The sequence below is a fragment of the Podarcis erhardii genome (genome assembly GCF_964252035.2).
Source record: "Podarcis erhardii genome assembly, chromosome: 1".
NCBI lineage: Eukaryota > Metazoa > Chordata > Lepidosauria > Squamata > Lacertidae > Podarcis > Podarcis erhardii.
In genome coordinates this window covers 135897093-135915282 of record NC_138497.1, presented here as the reverse complement: position 1 = coordinate 135915282, position 18190 = coordinate 135897093, and the positions used below count along the sequence as shown (strand labels likewise).

At 41.7% G+C, this 18190-nt stretch overlaps 1 protein-coding gene across 6 annotated transcripts in view; it reads left to right on the top strand.

Annotated features, from left to right (window-relative positions):
• Window positions 1-18190, top strand: part of HDAC4 (histone deacetylase 4) — a 115993-nt gene that overhangs the window by 32570 nt on the left and 65233 nt on the right. For 2 of the 6 annotated variants that reach the window (XM_081861859.1, XM_081861858.1), the window contains exons 3-6: window positions 92-163; window positions 14211-14288; window positions 15424-15668; window positions 17432-17582. In XM_081861859.1, the coding sequence (XP_081717985.1) occupies window positions 92-163; window positions 14211-14288; window positions 15424-15668; window positions 17432-17582 (546 nt within the window). Of the gene's footprint in view, window positions 1-13; window positions 69-91; window positions 164-14210; window positions 14289-15423; window positions 15669-17431; window positions 17583-18190 lie in introns of all 6 variants that reach the window. The other 4 variants (XM_081861862.1, XM_081861861.1, XM_081861860.1 and 1 more) reach the window with 3 other exon arrangements.

Here is an 18190-nt window from a genome sequence, read left to right as displayed (position 1 = left end):
ATTTTTTCATCAGGTCATGTCTTCAGACCCTCTGGTGAACTTTAACCTGCTGGAGCTACTAACACTAGGTGGGTTTCTCTCTTTTTTTCAGATGGACTTTCTGGCAGGGACCAGCCAGTAGAATTGTTAAATCCAGCCAGAGTAAACCATATGCCAAGTTCTGGTAAGAGATAAAGCTGCTTAATATTATGCCATATGTGAGAAGTATACATAACATTCTGTAAGGGGTGGGAGGAGATCTGTAACTTCATACTTTTGGAATCATTTGGAGCATAGATTATTTGTAATATTTAATGTCAACTATGGAAAAATAATACTTAACAATGGAAACGGGAAGGATATTGAAGGAAGTAAACAAAGCAAAGCTGAGGCCAAACAGTTTTACTAATTTTTGTTGGGTCTCTGGACCGTAATAAAGATTCTTGTTGTTATTTTACTAATTTTTATATCAGCCTTTGAGTTTTATGTTGATGCCTCATCTGTGTAAATATGGGTCCTTTCTGTCTGTTAGGGCTGATTTCTTTATATGCCTCTCCCTGGGTTTATGAAATGGTATTATTCTTTGGAATGCGTAGATACTACAGAAATTAACTTTTTTTGGAAAAAGGTTAACTATCCATTATAGGTAATATTAAGTTATATAATATCATTAGATCTATTTGTGGCGTTAGGTTATTTGAATAACATGGTAAAGAAAGAATATTATGAGCTAGAATGGAATAGATATGGGTTGGATATTAACTGCAGAATTTATTCAAGCTAATGAAAATAGTATTGACATAATGGTGGTATTTATAATCTTGGCCTATGCTGCAGTTGTTATATATATGTTATCATTGCAATCTGCTTGATTATATGTGAGGCTATTGATTGGTACTAACCTATAATTAATTTGTATAGAAAAATAGGATGGAATGATATTTGGTAACTAAAAGGATGGCCAGGTTTTTGAATATTGAGTTGATTGTATAAATATTATCAATCTCCATCACTCTGTCACATCCACACACATATACAACTCTCATACTCTGTATACAGATTTATTGAACATTTCTTTGTGTTTGCACATCTGTGGGGAAAGGAAGCATAATTACATATGTATGTTAAGGGGAATTTCATATGTATGTTAACTTGCTAATGTGTATAACAAGTGGTCGCTGCAAATTCTCCTAGCCTTATAGAGAATGTGTTCATAACCCCGGGAATTGTGTACATCTCCTGGTCATTTCCTGGTCTTCATCAGGCATTGGGGAATGTGCATATATTGACTAACTTTTCTGCATTCTCCAGCCATTATTAATAATCTCCCACAGGCCTTGGAAATGTTGAAAACCTTGCCTGCATTCCATTGGTTCTCCAGGTAGGATGCACATATTCTGATCTGTACACGTAGTCTCCAAGATACATAACATTTTTTTTTCTATTTCTCATTCAGAAGTGTGCAGTCCACCCCACTCCCCTGTCCAACACTGGCCCACTGCTTAATGTTACATGGCCCACAAAATACCCTCCCACTAATCCACAGGAAATGGGGGGGGGGCCTCCAGATACAAATTAATTTATTTTCGTAGTCCAGCCTCGTTTTCACTATGCTTACATGTTCCCCTGTCAACTAAGCAGCAAAAGAGGAATTGCAGAGAGGGAAATGTTAGACCTTTCCTCCCACTCTCACAACTATGATGGAAATTCTCACCACTCCTGCCACTGCTGTTAGCTTAGGAAAAAGGTCAATAGCAGCATAGGGTCAATCATAATGAGAATCACGTTGGGGGGGGGGTTAACCAGATTAGGAAAGGTTACTCAGCAGGGAGAAAATGGCTAAGAAAAGGAATCCACAACTGGGGTAACACCACTGAGAACGCTCAGTTGGAATCCTTATGCCCTCCCCAATCATCCTCCAAGTCACCCTCCAAGTCAATTTGACTTCTGAAAGCCGGCCGTAAGGGATCTAGATAGGGATAGGCAACCTAGCACCTTCCAGATATTCTGGAGCACAAATTCCCATCATCATGGCCAAAGGTTAGCAATGATGGAAGTTGTAGTCCAGAACATATGGAAGGCAGTATATTGCCTACCACTGCTCTAGGTAATCAATCCATGGAACTAGCTAGAATTGATATGCCTCTCCATGTTTTTAAATGTTGTCCCCAAAGGGTACATTTGGTACTATTTTGTGTCTGGTATTGCCGGATGGGCAATAGTACATACCGAGTAGCCAAAGAACGTCAGGAACATCTCCTCACCTGAACACTGCTACTTTAAAGGCCTTTGTGGACTTACCCTTCATTTACTGTGTGCCAATAGCTGAGAGTCAATTATTATAAAGCACACTCTGGTTTTGTACAAGCCATTTGGGAGGCAGGAGTATACCATATATTCAGGTCAATATGGCACTCTCATGCTTCATGAATCGTGTGTTTTTTCTGTAGCAGCCAGAGAGCATGGTTTAAAACAAACTCTGGTTTGTTTCACAGCAAGTCATTGTTAAACCATGGGTTATGAAGCTTGTATAATCAAGCATCCAGTTTGTTTTTAAAGTGTGATCTAAGAGGTTGTGGAAATTGAATGAAATTCCAGAAGTCACTTTCCCAGTTGCGCAGCAAAAGAAGGGGGAGCAAACAGGCCTGTGGCTTTGCTCAGGTTCATTCTAAACTGCATGTCGTGCTAAACAGTGATTTATATTTCTCCATGAACCAGCTCTTGGTTGTGCTTTGGGCTTTTGGATTCCTCTTTGTGTGTGGCTGGAGGTAGTGTGGGAATGATAAACTGGTTAATGTTCACCAGGCTTTGCTTAAAAGAAGCAACTTCAAACCATTCCATTCATTGTAGTTAATTTTAAGCACAGTTCTGGGTCTGGATGGCATGGCAAGCTGTGGTTAACCAAGACTGAAAGCAAAAGCTTCCGAAAGCATCCTGACTGGGGTGGGGGAATGTGGAAGCCTAAGGGTTGCTGAGGCTCATTCCTGTTCATTCATTGTGCTAAACCACATTTTTGCATGACATGTGAATGAAGCATAGTGCTCCCAGTCTTGTAACCCTGATTGGAAGTGTTGTAAACAAAAATCTGCCCTTTTTCCCTTATGGGGTATCAAAGAGCCCATATAGAGTCCTTACATAGGTTCCCTATTGGTGGGAGAAAATAACAGAGGCCAGCCAGAGAATATTGAGAAGCAAAGCAGCTAGTAAGCTTGATCTTTATGGATCTGTTTCTCCCCTCACCCGCAGGAAAGGAGGAGGAACCCAGAACAATGGTGCGCAAGGCCTTATAAAGACTTTTGAAATTGCCACCCTGTAGATCAAGATCACCCCCAGAAACGTCATACATACATCACAGAAGGGGTGTAACCTAAGACCACCCCCCAGATACATCACACCTACATCACAAATAAGGTGGTCTAAAACAGAAATTTTGAATGTTGTTTTTCTCCTGTCCTTGTTTATCTCCTGTCTGGCAGGTTACTTGATTGGATTGCCTGGGGAGCCTGGCTAGTCTTTTGTAATGATAAATACTTAGTTCCTGGGCCAGGTCACAGGCTCACACCCTATTCAAAACAAAAAATTCCTTCCAGTAGCACCTTAAAGACCAACTAAGTTAGTTCTAGGTATGAGCTTTCGCGTGCATGCACACTTCTTCAGATACACTTCTTCAGATACCCTATTCAAACACAGACATACCCTTAAGACAGAATTTGTGAGGGAAAAGACAATGGGGAGGCTTTTCCATTTTCCTTTTTTTTATATATAAATATTTATTAAAGTTTTTAAATATAAATGCACAAACAATAAACAATCTTACTTCTGTCACAAACATAATTTCATCACTTCTTTGGACTCCCTCGCGTCTCCCGCTCCCATTTACATCGTTAAAAGTTTTTTCCAAACAAATTATCAACTTGTTTACAATCTCATGTCCACTCATTCAAATATAATCTAGCACTTCTTCTAAAAAAAATTTTATATTTTCTTTTAGTCTCACTTATCATCAAATTTAAATCTAATTTAGTGGTGGCCAATTTTTTATAATCTAGCATCCTTCTTAACATTCAACCAAATTACAATGTTTTTGTAGATACATCTTGAATTTCTCCCAGTCTTCCTCCATCTTCTCTTCTCCCAGATCACGGATTCTGCCAGTCATCTCAGCCAGTTGCATATAGTCCATCAGCTGCATCTGCCACTCTTCTAGTGTGGGTAGATCTTGAGTTTTCCAGTTTTTTGCGATGAGTATCCTTGCTGCCGTTGTTGCATACATAAAGAATGTTCGGTCCTTCTTTAGCACCTTCTGGCCGACAATACCCAGAAGGAAGGCCTCTGGTTTCTTAGTGAAGGTATACTTAAATACCTTTTTCAGCTCATTATATATCATTTCCCAGAAGACCTTCACCTTAGGGCATGTCCACCAGAGGTGAAAGAATGTTCCTTCATTTTCTTTACATTTCCAACATTTATTATCAGACGAATGGTATGGCTTTTCCATTTTCCTTTGACCTTGCAGAGAAAACATTTGGTCAGTTTGGGACAGTTTGGGAATCAAAATGGTTCCAGGTTGGTCTTCCTGTGCTGATCTATGTACGTGCTTGGTTGGTACACTTATGAACATTTAACATATATCTACGACCTCAGAATTCCTATCACAGAAGGCAGGAACTGTATTGTGTCTCCCTTTTAGGACTTGAATTTCTCCATCTGATTCTGTTTTTGGAGATAAATTTGGTGCACATGTAATCCTGACCATGGTTACCTCTCTGCCTATCCCACCCCCACCCCCACCTCCCCCCAAAACACAGGGAAGAGTCTCATAGTTTGGAGAAAGGACTGGATTTTCTGACATTAAGACCTGTTCAACTGTGAAACAGACTCACACAAGAGGTGGCAGACATTGGAGGTTTTTAAGCAGAGATTAGATGGCCCTCTGTCATAGATGCTTATTTGAGATTCCTACACTGATACTGGGGTCCCTTCCAACTCTACAATTCTGTAGTTCTATTATTCTGACCTGGGAACATGTTCCAGATCGCCTTACCAGCGTTGAGAGACTAGCACATATTGTCTGTGCTGAGCTCATCCTAATGTCTTACTGTGGAGGACTTCCAGTTTGAATATGGTTTGCAATATATAAACCATATTACTTATATGTTACGTTTTAAAGTTCTGCTTGTTTTTTATCTTCTGGTTTGAATCCTTAGTGTTCAACATATTATAATTATTTGTGACTAAAAAGGCATTTAAAACAGAATGGACAAATATCCGGTGATCGTTAGCTATAGCTTGCTATTATTCCATGTTGAGGTATGTTCTACTACAGCTTCAATAAAAATATCATTCCTGTATCTTGTCACTGCAGTCAGATACTGCAGAAGCTTGTTTCTATAAATAGCTATGATCTCACTGTCTCTTAGTGTTTCAGCAAATTTTGACATTTACTGAAGTGTGGACTGTGAATAGACTGCCATGCATATACAGTGCAGTCTTCTAAGCAATAACACCGTTAAGCATGTATTTGTGACAAATATTGAGCAGAAGAAAAATGATGCTCAGTGAACAATTTTAGAGATAATTTTTAAATGGATTCTGGGGGGGTTCATCCTCTAAGTGAATTGCTAGTCTGTTTAAGTGGCTTTGTGCTAATATATTCTTGAGAATTAACAGCATTTGTTTGAAAGTTCCTTTGAATTTATTATAATTTCCATTTGATATACGTTGGACATACCCAAATCACATGCTACATTTTTCTCAGATGAAAATATTGTTTGGCAGCCATTAACTTGATCTAAAATTCTGAAGGACTTGTAAAATATATGTTGAATTCTTTTGCAAGGATTTTAGTGTCTGAAATAGTTTAAGATACTCAAGATGATCATTGCATATTGATACACACAGGAAATAACGTGAGAAACTATGTTGGTGGGTTCAAGTTCAGAGACTAGGTTTCTGGTAGACTAAAATAGCAATAAATTCAAAATGTTGGTTAGATAGTTGTGTTCCTCACATATTGTGTATTGAGTTAACTGTGGGGCAGTGGAGTGCTGAATCTTTCATGTGTTGCTACCATTAGCAAGGAGAAAGCACTTTCACTCACATAGAGACGGAGGGGCAAGGTTTCCTTCCAGCAAGAGTCCCCTGTACTTTATGGGTTGCTAGCTAAGAGGGTGTTATTGGGAGGAGGCTTTTCTAGAGGCTGCTGTTTGGAAGGTGGATTTTAAAAGCCCCTTTGCCCAAGCAGAGCATCTGCAAGTGTTGCCTTGATTTCTTTAGCGGGGATTTTAATGTGTTTTTTAAGCACCTTTTTAAGGGTGGAAAATATATATTGTGAATTCACACATGCATACTTATTTGCAGACAGTGGGTTTCAAGTATGATGGAATATATTTTATTTGACCATAATTTTAAAACTTTAGATTTAAAAATGTATGAACATTGTCAGAGTGAACTGTGTGTGTGTGTGTGTGTGTGTGTGTGTGTGTGTATAAAACAAATTCACTAAAAATACATTTTCATTTTACACTTTATAGTCATAAGTAAAATGTCTTGGAGGTTCGTTTTTTACATAGGCAATCTTTGGAAAAATTTAATTTCTCAGTATACATGTTTTAACTTGGTGTTAAAATGATAACTAAGACAGTGATCTATCTATAATAAAAAGTAGCATAATCATTGAAAATCTGTATGATATTCTTTTGTGGTGTTGAAAAGACTGGACTTCAAGAATACAACCTATTCATAATTTAAACCTAATTTGTGCCTTTGGCATTTCTCATTAAAACTCTGAATATAGCCTTTGTATACTTTTTTGTAGACGTCATGAATCTGATCATACTAATATGTTGTGAAGACATAGCTGTTAAAAGCAATTTTCTAGTTCACCATAAAATATTCATGACAATACAAGCTTTTTCTGTTTGGCTGACATGTTCATTAAGTAGAGAAGGTTTTATTGTTTCCCGAAGAGTACTGTGGGTCAGAGGCACTCATTGCTTCTGTTTGGAAGTTGTGGCATGTCTGATAGTTTTTTGTGACTGAAGTAGTATGAGTCATGTTTGACGCACCAGTCTGTGAATACAATGAATGGGAATGATGTTGATGAGCTCTGCAGCTGGCATGCTTGTCTAATACTGAAGGCATTTGAGGTAGATATTATTTGTAGCAACTAAATTGGTAAAATGTGTAGGTTTTCTTCAGAAGTGGCTCTGCCACAGTGTAATAAAGCTCATTCTACAGGGCAAATTTGAGATGCTTGCTAATGGAGAAGCATTGAGCTGCTGATTCTTTATATCAGTATAGAAATTCGGAAATGACAAAATGCAGTTTCATGTTGAATGAACCTACACATCTGTTTCCAAATTGAGGAGCTTTCGTGGCACTTCTGGGCTCTAATCTAGAGAAGGTGAGTCAAGTGTGAGTCCAAGTGAAATCAATAGGGTATGGGCTCTCATTCTCTTCAGTGGGCTGGGGCCATGATAAAATACCATATTTTTCGCCCTATAGGACGCACTTTTTCCCCTTCAAAAATGAAGGGGAAATGTGTGTGCGTCCTATGGGGCGAATGCAGGCTTTCGCTGAAGCCTGGAGAGCGAGAGGCGTCGGTGCGCCCCGACCCCTCTCGCTCTCCAGGCTTCAGGAAGCTATCCGCAAGCCTTGTAAGCCCGGGGGGAGTTCCCCCGGGCGCACAAGGCTTGCGGGCGGCAGCCTGCAGCCCGGAGCACGGGGCGCCCTCCGGTACTCTGGTTATATAGTTTTTAAGTGTACAGCGGTACCTCCAGTTGCAGATAGGATCCATTCCAGAGCTCCGGTTGGATCCCGAGGTTTCCGCAACTGGAAGGACCGCTTCTGCACATGTGCATGCGGCGAAACACTTCTGGGTTTAACGCTTTTGCAACCCGAAGTTTACGTTGCCCTCGGGTAACGTATGCCGAGGTGCTACTGTTTCTAAGTAAACCGGTGTGGCCGTAAAAGGAGCTTTACAGATGAGCTGAGAGTTAAGAAGGGCATGTATAAGAAATGAAAGAAAGGGGAAATCACAAAGGAGGAGTATACACAAGTAGCCAACAGTTGCAGGGGAAAAGTCAGGCTGGCGAAAGCTCAGAATGAGCTCAGGCTTGCAAGAGAGGTTGAAAATAATAAAAAAAAAGGTTCTTTGGCTGTGTCCGAAGGAAGAGAAAGAACAAGTGAGTGGTAGGTCCTCTGTGTGGAAAAGATGGAGAAATGCTGTTGAGTGACAAAGAGAAAGCGGAACTACTCAACATCTACTTTGCCTTTGTCTTCACTCAAAAGAAAGGTGATGCACAGCCTGGTGATAACAGAATAAATGATGTACGGAGGGAGCTGCAGCTCAATATAGGAAAAGAGGTAGTAAGGGAACACCTAGCTACTTTAAATGAATTCAAATCTCCAGGGCCTGAAGAGCTGCCTCCAAGGGTTCTAAAGGAGCTTGCGGATGTAATTTCAGAGCCTTTGTCTATGATCTTTGAGAATTCTTGGAGAACAGGTGAGGCCCCTGCAGATTGGAGGTGAGCAAATGTCCAAAAAGGGGGGAAATGAAGACCCAGGTAACTACTGACAGGTGAACTTGACCTCAGTACCAGGAAAGGTCCCAGAACAGATAATTCCACCGTCAGCCCTTGCTAACGCTGCCTTAGTCAGCTCTTCCTTGCCAGCTGGCTGCTGCAAAAATCACCACACCTTTGAGAACAGGTTAGCTCTCCCCACCATCACTAGAAATACAGTGGTACCTCGGGATGCGAATGGGATCTGTTCCAGAGCCCCGTTCGCATCCTGAAGCGAATGTAACCCGTGTCTGCGCATGCGTGGGTCACATTTCAGCACTTCTGCACATGCGTGTGACATCATTTTGTCTGGGTCGCTGCGGAGCGCAGCCCAAATTTGCCTAACCCGAAGCGTATTCATCCCGAGGTATGACTGTAGCTACAAGAGGCTGAGCAAAAACAGCTGCCTGTAAAAATTTCTGCCTCTTTGAGAACTGGTCAGCTCTTCCCTCCCATTGCTACAAATAGCTACAGGTTGAGAAAAAATGACCCTCTAAAAATCTCTGTCTCTTTGAGAACAGGCTGCTGCAAATAAATGCTGCCTCTTTGAGAACAGATTATTGCTACAAATAGCTACGAAAGGTTGAGCAAAAAGTGCAGCCTGATGGAGAAACAGATCTTTCAGAAACCATCTCTAGAGTCTCCCCTGCCTCCTCTGTGCTAACCCTTTCCCTTCCTTGCTCCAGTGATGAGCTTCTCTCTCTGTGGCGCTACCCTTCCAAGGAACTTCTTCTTTTTTAGCTATGCTCTCTCTCTCTTTCCCTTCCAAGTTGCTTGCAGTATGCTGCTGCAAAGGGGAGGGATAGCAAGTTGGCTTGCATGTTGTCTCAGAATAAAAGGGGGGACCCCCCTGTGGTTTTTGTGTGCGCCTTTCTTTTGGGGCAGAAGCAACCCACAGATGCCAACAGAGGATGCCAACAGAGGACATTGACAAATGCCCTCTGATATGGGACAAGAGGCATCCTTCCCAAAGTTGAAAGTGCTTGCAAAGAAATTTTTGGCTATCCAAAAACAGAACAAGTGTGCCATCTGAAAGTGTGTTCAGCGCTGCTGGCAATGTTCTTCAAAGACAAATGACATCTCTATTGCCAGAGAATGCCGAAATGCAGATTTTCATTGCAAAAAAATATAAATTTCATTTAATATTTTTTGTTCTGTAAAATTTTATCCATTCTTTCTGGTTTGGCCTGGTTTATAAAAGAAATGCAATTTTTCCTGGCAAAAAAAAATATAAATTTGTTTTAAAATATTTTGTTCTGTTAAAATTTATCCATTCCATTCTTTCTACTTTGGCTTGGTTTAGAAAAGAAAATTAACTATCAATCCAATAACTGGAGCTGTGGGATGCAGTCTAAACCACTGAGCCTCTTGGGCTTGCCGATTGCAAGGTTGGCAGTTCAAATCCGTGTGACGGCGTGAGCTCCCGTTGCTCTGTCCCAGCTTCTGCCAACCTAGCAGTTCGAAAACATACCAGTGCAAGTAGATAACTAGGTACTGCGGCAGCGGGAAGGTAAACAGTGTTTCTATGCACTCTGGTTTCTGTCACAGTGTCCTGATGCACCAGAAGCGGTTTAGTTATGCTGGCCACATGACTCAGAAAGCTGTCTGTGGACAAACACTGGCTTCTTCGGCCTGAAGTGAGATGAATGCTGCACCCCATAGTTGCCTTTGACTGGACTTAACTGTCCAGGGGTCATTTACCTTTTACCTTTTACCTTTTATACTCAATAGTGAATTATACTTGAATAACTAAAAGTGACACTGAATTGGCCTTTTACTTGTTTTGTAATGTAATTAATTTTTTAGGGAACATTCTCTCATCTTACCTTTCATATCTATGCTACTGATTAAATTTTACAGCTTAAATTTTAGAGAAAATGTGATAATTTAAACTTTATACAGTACAGTAGTACTGTAACATAGCAGTTGTAACAATATGTTAAGTAAAAATTTATCAGTATTAGAATTAGACTGATAGGTTTTAGCAGTTGCCAGGACATTCCCACATTCACTTCTATATCGCTTCAGCCTTATTTCAGATATCGTGATATATCAAAATATTGTGATGTTTAGATGGTGATATATCACAATGTTGAAAATCAGATACTAACCAGCCTTCATGATTATTAAGACCCAGCATAGGTTTCTCAAAAATAAGTCATGACAAACCAGTCTGATCTCTCTTTTTTTTGTTTTTGGATGGAGTAACAAGCTTGGTGAATCAGGGGAATGGTGTGGACATAGTGTATCTTGATTTCAGTAAGGCTTTTGACAAAGTCCCCCATGATAATCTTGCAAGGAAGCTGGTAAAATGTGGGTTAAATGAGGTAACTGTAAGGTGGATTTGTAGCTGGTCGGTAGACCAAACCCAAAGAGTGGTCATTAGTGGTTTCTCACAATCCTAGGAAAAAGTGACAAGTGGGGTGCCACAAGCTTCTGTCCTGGCCCCATTGCTGTTCAGTGTCTTTATAAACTACTTGGATGAAGGAATTGAGGGGATGCTCATCAAATTTGCAGATGGCACCAAACTGGGAGGGGTAGCTAATTCAGTAGAAGACAGAATCAGAATTCAAAATGACTTTAACAGATCGGAGAACGGGGCCCAAGCTACCAAAATGAATTTCAATAGGGACAAATGTAAGGTTCTGCACTTAGGCAGGAAGAACCAGATGCACAAATATAGGACTGGGGACACCTGGCTTACTAGCAGTACATGTGAAAAGGATCTAGAGGTCTTGGTAGACCACAAGCTTATCATGAGTCAGCAGTGTGATGCAGCAGCAAAAAAAGTCACTGCTATTCTAGGCTGTGTCAACCAAAGTCTAGTGTCCAGATCAAGGGAAGTAATAGTCCCACTCTCTTCTGCCTTGGTCAGACCACACCTGGAATATGGTGTCCAATTCTGAACACCACAATCTCAGAAGGATGTTGACAAGCTGGAATGTGTGCAGAGGAGGAATCAATGGTCTGGAAACCAAGCCTTATGAGGAACAGTTGAAGGAGCTGGGTACCGTATTTTTCGCCCTATAGGACACACTTTTTCCCCTCCAAAAATGAAGGGGAAATGTGTGTGCGTCCTATGGGGCGAATGCAGGCTTTCGGTGAAGCCTGGAGAGCGAGAGGGGTCAGTGCACACCGACCCCTCTCGCTTTCCAGGCTTCGCGGACCTCTCCGCAAGCAGGACCTCTCCCACAGCTTGCAGAGAGCTGCCTGTTTGGGGGCTGGGGTCGGGGGTAGCTCGGGCGGGCCTCCCCCGCCCCAGCCCCGCGCCTGGGGGGGAAATAATTTTTTCCCCTTTATTTCCCCCCCAAAAAAACTAGGTGTGCCTTATGGGACGGTGCGTCCTATAGGGCGAAAAATACGGTATGTCTAGCTTGGAAAAGAGGAGGCTGAGAGGAGATACGATAGTCATCTTCGAATACAGGGGTCAGCAACCTTGTTCAGCCGTCGGCCGGTCCACCGTCCCTCAGACCATGTGGTGGGCTGGACTATATTTTTTTTTGGGGGGGGAATGAACGAATTCCTATGCCCCACAAATAACCCAGAGATGCATTTTAAATAAAAGGACACATTCTACTCATGTAAAAACACGCTGATTCCCAGACCGTCCGCAGGCTGGATTGAGAAGGCAATTGGGCTTGATCCAGCCCCTGGGCCTTAGTTTGCCTACCCATGGACAAGATGACCCATGGGTCTCATTGAACTCTTATGATTCTATGATTTCATTTCTGTATTTTAAAGAAATAATAAATTTTAAGAAATTGTGTAATTTAAAGAAATATTTTTATTATTATTCATTTCATTTCTGTATTTTAAAGAAAAGATCTCAAAGCGGTTTACAATACATTAAACATCAAATAAAACAACCCAGAATAAAATAGATACAAGCTTCAAGGAAAATGGCTGGGAGGTCGCCTGCTCTTGATGGGGTTACACTTCCTCTGAAGGAGCAGATTCGTAGCCTGGGGGTCCTCCTGGACCCTTTGCTGTCGCTGGAGGCTCAGGTGGCCTCAGTGGCCTGGAGTGCCTTCCATCAGCTTCGGCTGGGGGCCCAGCTACGTCCCTTTCTGGACAGGGATAGCCTAACTACGTCTGTGCTCTGGTAGCCTCAGGGTTAGAAGACTGCAGTGTGTTGTACTTAGGGCGGCCTCTGAGGATGGTTTGGAAATTTCAGCTGGTGGAGAATTCAGCAGCCAGGTTGCTCACCGGAGGAAGACGGTTTGATCCTGGTCCAACTGCAGTGGCTACCAGTTAGTTTCCGGGCCCAATTCAGAGTGCTGGTTTTGACCTGTAAAGCCTTAAATGGCTCAGGACCGCAATACTTCAAGGATCTCCTATTTCCATATGAACCTACCCAGACCCTGAGATCATCTTCTGAGGCTTTCCTTCGTGTCCCTCCTCCTTGAGAGGGTGGCAACACGAGAACAGGCCTTCTCTGCAGTGGCTCCCTGTCTGGGGAATGCTCTCTCCAGGGAAGTTCGCCTGGCGCCTTCATTCTACACCTTTAGGCAAAAATGTTTCTTTTAAAGCAGGTCTTTGGTTGATTTGATTGACATCCCATATCCTTTTAAAATGTGGCTCTTTTGTGCTGTTTTGTGAACTGCCCTGAGACCTCCGGGAATAGGGCAGTATATAAATTCAATAAATAATAAAAATAAAATATTTCAGGTCCTTATATGCAGACATGTCCAACTTCTTGTTTTTTGTGCATCCTGCTTCTTGACTAGCGCTGACTTGCGAGTAGAGATGTCAGGAATCAAAGCTTTTTTCTGTCCATTGTCTTGTTTCAAATCAGTTCTTATTTATTTATTTACACCCTGCTTTTCAGACAAATATTGTTTCCTAAAACAGCTAACATCAGTAAAAAATATGGTATATACAAGACTCCCAAAGGAAGGCTTGTAAATTAATTAAATAACGTTATAATTTGATTATCTACCTTCTAAATGATCAATTCATTCTCATTTAATCTGCATATGTTCAAAATATCTGTATAGTTATATACTGAAGTTATCATGAGAGCTTTTGTTAAATTGTAAGTTACTAATCATTGTAGGAAGGAAAGACTAATATATTCTGCTTTTCTCATTCTTTATAACTGAAATATGGTAGCACCAAAATAGCTTCCAAAAGTGTTTTTGTTTTAAACTTACTAACTTAAATGGTTCTTTGTGGTTAACTGACTTGAGCATGGGTAGTTAACATTCAGTTGTTTTTGAAGTGCAACGCCCATCATCCTTGCCATTGTTCATGTGGCTGATCAGAGTTAGATTTTAAGGACAGCTGTATGGCTATTGGAATTACATTTTGATCCAAATATGATGTTATAAATCTAAGTGGCCTTAGGGATATGGATGCTGGCATCTGTCTTTGCCTGCCTTACCAGCTATAATAATAATAATAATAATAATAATAATAATAATAATATTTTATTTATTATTTCTACCCTGCCTATCTGGCTGGGTTTCCCCAGCCACTCTGGGGGGGCTTTCAATAGAACATTAAAAATGAATAAAACTTCAAACATTAAAAACTTCCCTAAACAGGGCTGCCTTCAGATGTCTTGTTGTTTATTTCCTTGACATCTGACGGGAGGGTGTTCCACAGGGCAGGTGCCACTACCGAGAAGGCCCTCTGCTTGATTCCCTGTAACTTTGCTTCTCGCAGCGAGGGAACCGCCAGATGGCCCTTGCCGTTGGACCTCATTGTTCGTGATGAATGACGTGGATGGAGATGCTCCTTCAGGTATACTGGGCTGAGGCCGTTTAGGGCTTGAAAGGTCAGCACCAACACTTTGAATTGTGCTCGGAAATGTACTGGGAGCCAATATAAGTCTTTCAAGACTAGTGTTATATGGTCTCGGCGGCCACTCCCAGTCACCAGTCTAGCTGTCACATTCTGGATTAGTTGTAGTTTCCGGGTCACCTTCAAAAGTAGCCCCACGTAGAGCGCGTTGCAGTAGTCCAAGCGGAAGATGACCAGAGCATTCACCACACTGGCGAGACAGTCTCCGGGCAGGGAGGGTCTCAGCCTGGGTACCAGATGGAGCTGGTAGACAGCTGCCCTGGACACAGAATTGACCTGCGCCTCCATGGACAGCTGTAAGTCCAAAATGACTCCCAGGCTGCGCACCTGGTCCTTCAGGGGCACAGTTACCCCATTCAGGACCAGGGAGTCCCCCACACCTGCCCGCCCCCCCAAAACAATTATTCTGTCTTGTCATGATTCAACCTCAATCAGTTAGCCACAATCCATCCTCCAGGCACTCACACAGGAACTAGAGTTGTTCTGAGACAGAGACAGAGAGAGCCTGGGCTCAGCAGTCCATTCTTTGGTGACTCCCTGTTTGGACTATTGCAATGTATTCTATGTGGACTACCCTTGAAGACTGTCCTGAAGTTGTAGCTAGTGCAGAATGTGGTTGTCAGGTTTGTAAGCGGGGTAGCACAGTGGGATCTTGTGCCATTGGTTTTACAAGCACTGCATTGTCTGCTAGTGAGCAACAGGGCCAAAATCAAGATGTTGGTACTGGTGTAAAGGCCCTAAACCATTTGGGATCCAAGTACTTTAAAAACTGCCTCCCCTAATACCAGCCGCTGCAGGCCTTGTGATTGGTGGTGGAGTCGCTGCTGGTGCCAATGCCAGTGAGTATTGCTTGAAGGGTGGTGACCTCTGTCAGACTGTTTTAGCAGCTTTGAAATTATTTTTGACTATTTGGAAGTATAAATTGTTCAGATTTTCTATTTCTAACATAGATTATGTAAGACTGCCCTTGGGTCGTTTGGAAGGACAAGTGGGATAAAAAAAACCCTAATAAATACTGCGTAAAAATCGTAATAATAATTGGAGATGAGCTAACCTTGCCTTTGGGGTTTTGCAGTTGATGTGACCACAACACTACCTTTGCAAGTGGCACCATCTGTAGTCCCTATGGATCTCCGTTTGGACCATCAGTTCTCTATGCCAGTTGCAGAACCTACATTACGTGAGCAGCAGCTTCAACAGGAATTGTTGGCCCTCAAGCAAAAGCAACAGATCCAGAGACAGATCCTCATAGCAGAATTTCAGAGACAACATGAACAGCTCTCTCGTCAGCATGAAGCTCAACTGCATGAACACATAAAGGTGAGTGGCGAGAATTCAGTTTGAGTTGGAACAAAGTCTCCCAAGCAGTGGCTGATGTGTGTTAAACAGTTGTCTTTATATAATCACTTTAGATGCTCTAGAAGGAAAGAAACATAACGTGTGTACCTAGGTATATATTGGATCAGTAGCAAATCATAGCCTAAGATGAGCCATGGCTTCTCATGAGCTTCCTGTGGGCTCATGTCTGCTGCTCCTTCACTCCCACCACTCTCCTCCCTGTGTCATGCTGGAAGGATACAGACCTGAGCACTGGCTTAGCTTTATGTGTGAACTTGTGGTTTGTTTCTCTACAAATTCAACACAAGCAGCAAACCAAGAACAAACTCTGGTTGTTCTCTGCATGACACAGGGAGGAGGAGATGGGTGTGTGTGAATGAGCAGCATACACCAGCATCCTGCATGTTCACAGGAAGCCATGGCTTATAGTTTATGGTTATGTGTGAATTGGGTCATTGTATCTCTCATGTAATGGCCATGTATGTGTGTATTTAAAACCAAACAAAAGACAAGAGTATCTTTTGTTGATTTTCTGTACACTGCTAGTCAAAACACTAACAGTCCTTGATCCTTGTTGGCAATTCACAAAATTATGTACGGTTGTAGTTTGTAGTTATTTCCACTGTTAAAATCTGGTGAACTCCAGGAGTGAGTCTTTGAGTTGGGAACAGACTGTCGCCAGCACCTAACACCAGCACTTTTAATTTTTTACTTAAAAAAAACAACCAGCAAGCATTTCAACTCAGTTCTGATTTTATGTTTTTAACTGTTTTTAATCTTTATTGTATTGAATTACCAGTAAACCCCTTAAAGCCAAGGATAATTAAGTGGCATATAAATTGTCATCAGTCAATCAATCAATCAATCAATCAATCAATCAATCCCTCTTACTGTTCTAGTCATAGGCCTGTTTCACGTGTAACAGTCAGCCGGAATGTGACTTACTATGACAGTTGGAATGTGCTGGTTCATTTGAGGAGTTTATATCCAGTGTGGACAAACAGCTAAGCCAAGGTGTGATTTAATGTGTTCTCTGAACTTTGTTAAGGAACCTCTTCCTTACTATCTGTAGCCAAGCTTCCTTACTATCTGTAGCCAAGCTTTGTTACAGATTGTGGTGGAAAAGGAGAAATCTTAACTGCAGTTCTGAGCTCAAACAACACATTAAGCCAAGCTTTGGCTGAGCTGCTGCGCTGTGCTCTGTGGGGCAGGCAATGGCAGGGCGTGATCTAAAAGGACAGTGCATTCAAAGCCCTCTTGCACAGCTCTTCCCAAGCACCAGCAATTAGCTGCTTATTGAGCATGTGGGAAGCACTGTGCTTTGCAAGCCTCTGGGCTCAGGGTTTCCCCAGTTGATTCTTACGTGTTTGGAAAGCTATGTGCAAAGAACTTTGACACATCTTAATCACTTGATGTCGTTATGATACCAGGTGATTGACAGGTGAGTTGTTCTGCCCAACTGTCAAAGTTGACCTGCAGGGTTTGTGTGGCAATAAATATATGGCCTACCAGACCAGAAGGTTTTTCTACCCCTGATCTAGTGCACAGTTGCAAAACTCAAAATTATTACTATGCTGCCTCCTCTGTTTCCTTGTGTGGAATTGGAACGTTCTTTTCTCACTTTTAACAGTTTTATTCTGACTGCTGCTTAGGAGATGGCAACTTTAAAGGGCAAAGATTGTGACCGAAAGGGCAAAGATTGTGTGCATTTTCTTTACACACACCTCTCTTTTTTTGCCCAACAGCAGCAACAGGAGATTCTGGCAATGAAACATCAGCAGGAGCTCTTGGAACACCAGAGAAAGTTGGAAAAGCATCGGCAGGAACAAGAGTTAGAGAAGCAACATAGAGAACAGAAGCTGCAGCAACTTAAAAACAAAGAGAAAGGAAAAGAAAGTAAGTGACAGCGGGACAGATGATGTCAGTGATGCATCTAGTGGTACATGAATAATGAGGAAGGCAATTTTGATCAGGTTACTGTGAAGATTACTGTAAATTGCAATTTTTTAAGTAATTCAGGTGTTTTTCTCTGAGTAAAGCTCATCCTGTCTTTTATGTTGACCTCTACTATGCTTTAAACCTAAAGAGAGAAAGAAAGCCATTTAAAGAAGTGAATATAACATTGTAAATGTTAATGGAGATCACATTTGGAAGATTTCCTTTTTAGGGTTGATGTCCTAATTTATCCAAAGAATACTTGTCCATGTGAAGTTTCTGTTCTTACAGGCCACCCGTTTTGTGAATATTTGTCCACTTACTTACAAAATTAGATGGTGATTTTATACATTTGTATAAATGAATTGTTGCGTTATGAGCAATGCTCCCTTCTGCCAGCATACGAGTGTATCTGTGTGCATACGGCTGTTATGGGTATTGAGAGGTTTATGCATACCTGGAGAGGCCAGCATTGCTACCTCTCACTAGGATGGGGCAGGACAGCAGTAAGGCCTGGACATGCTAGGGCACTGGTGGGAGTAGCTCTGTTGGACCTTGCTGCCACCCTA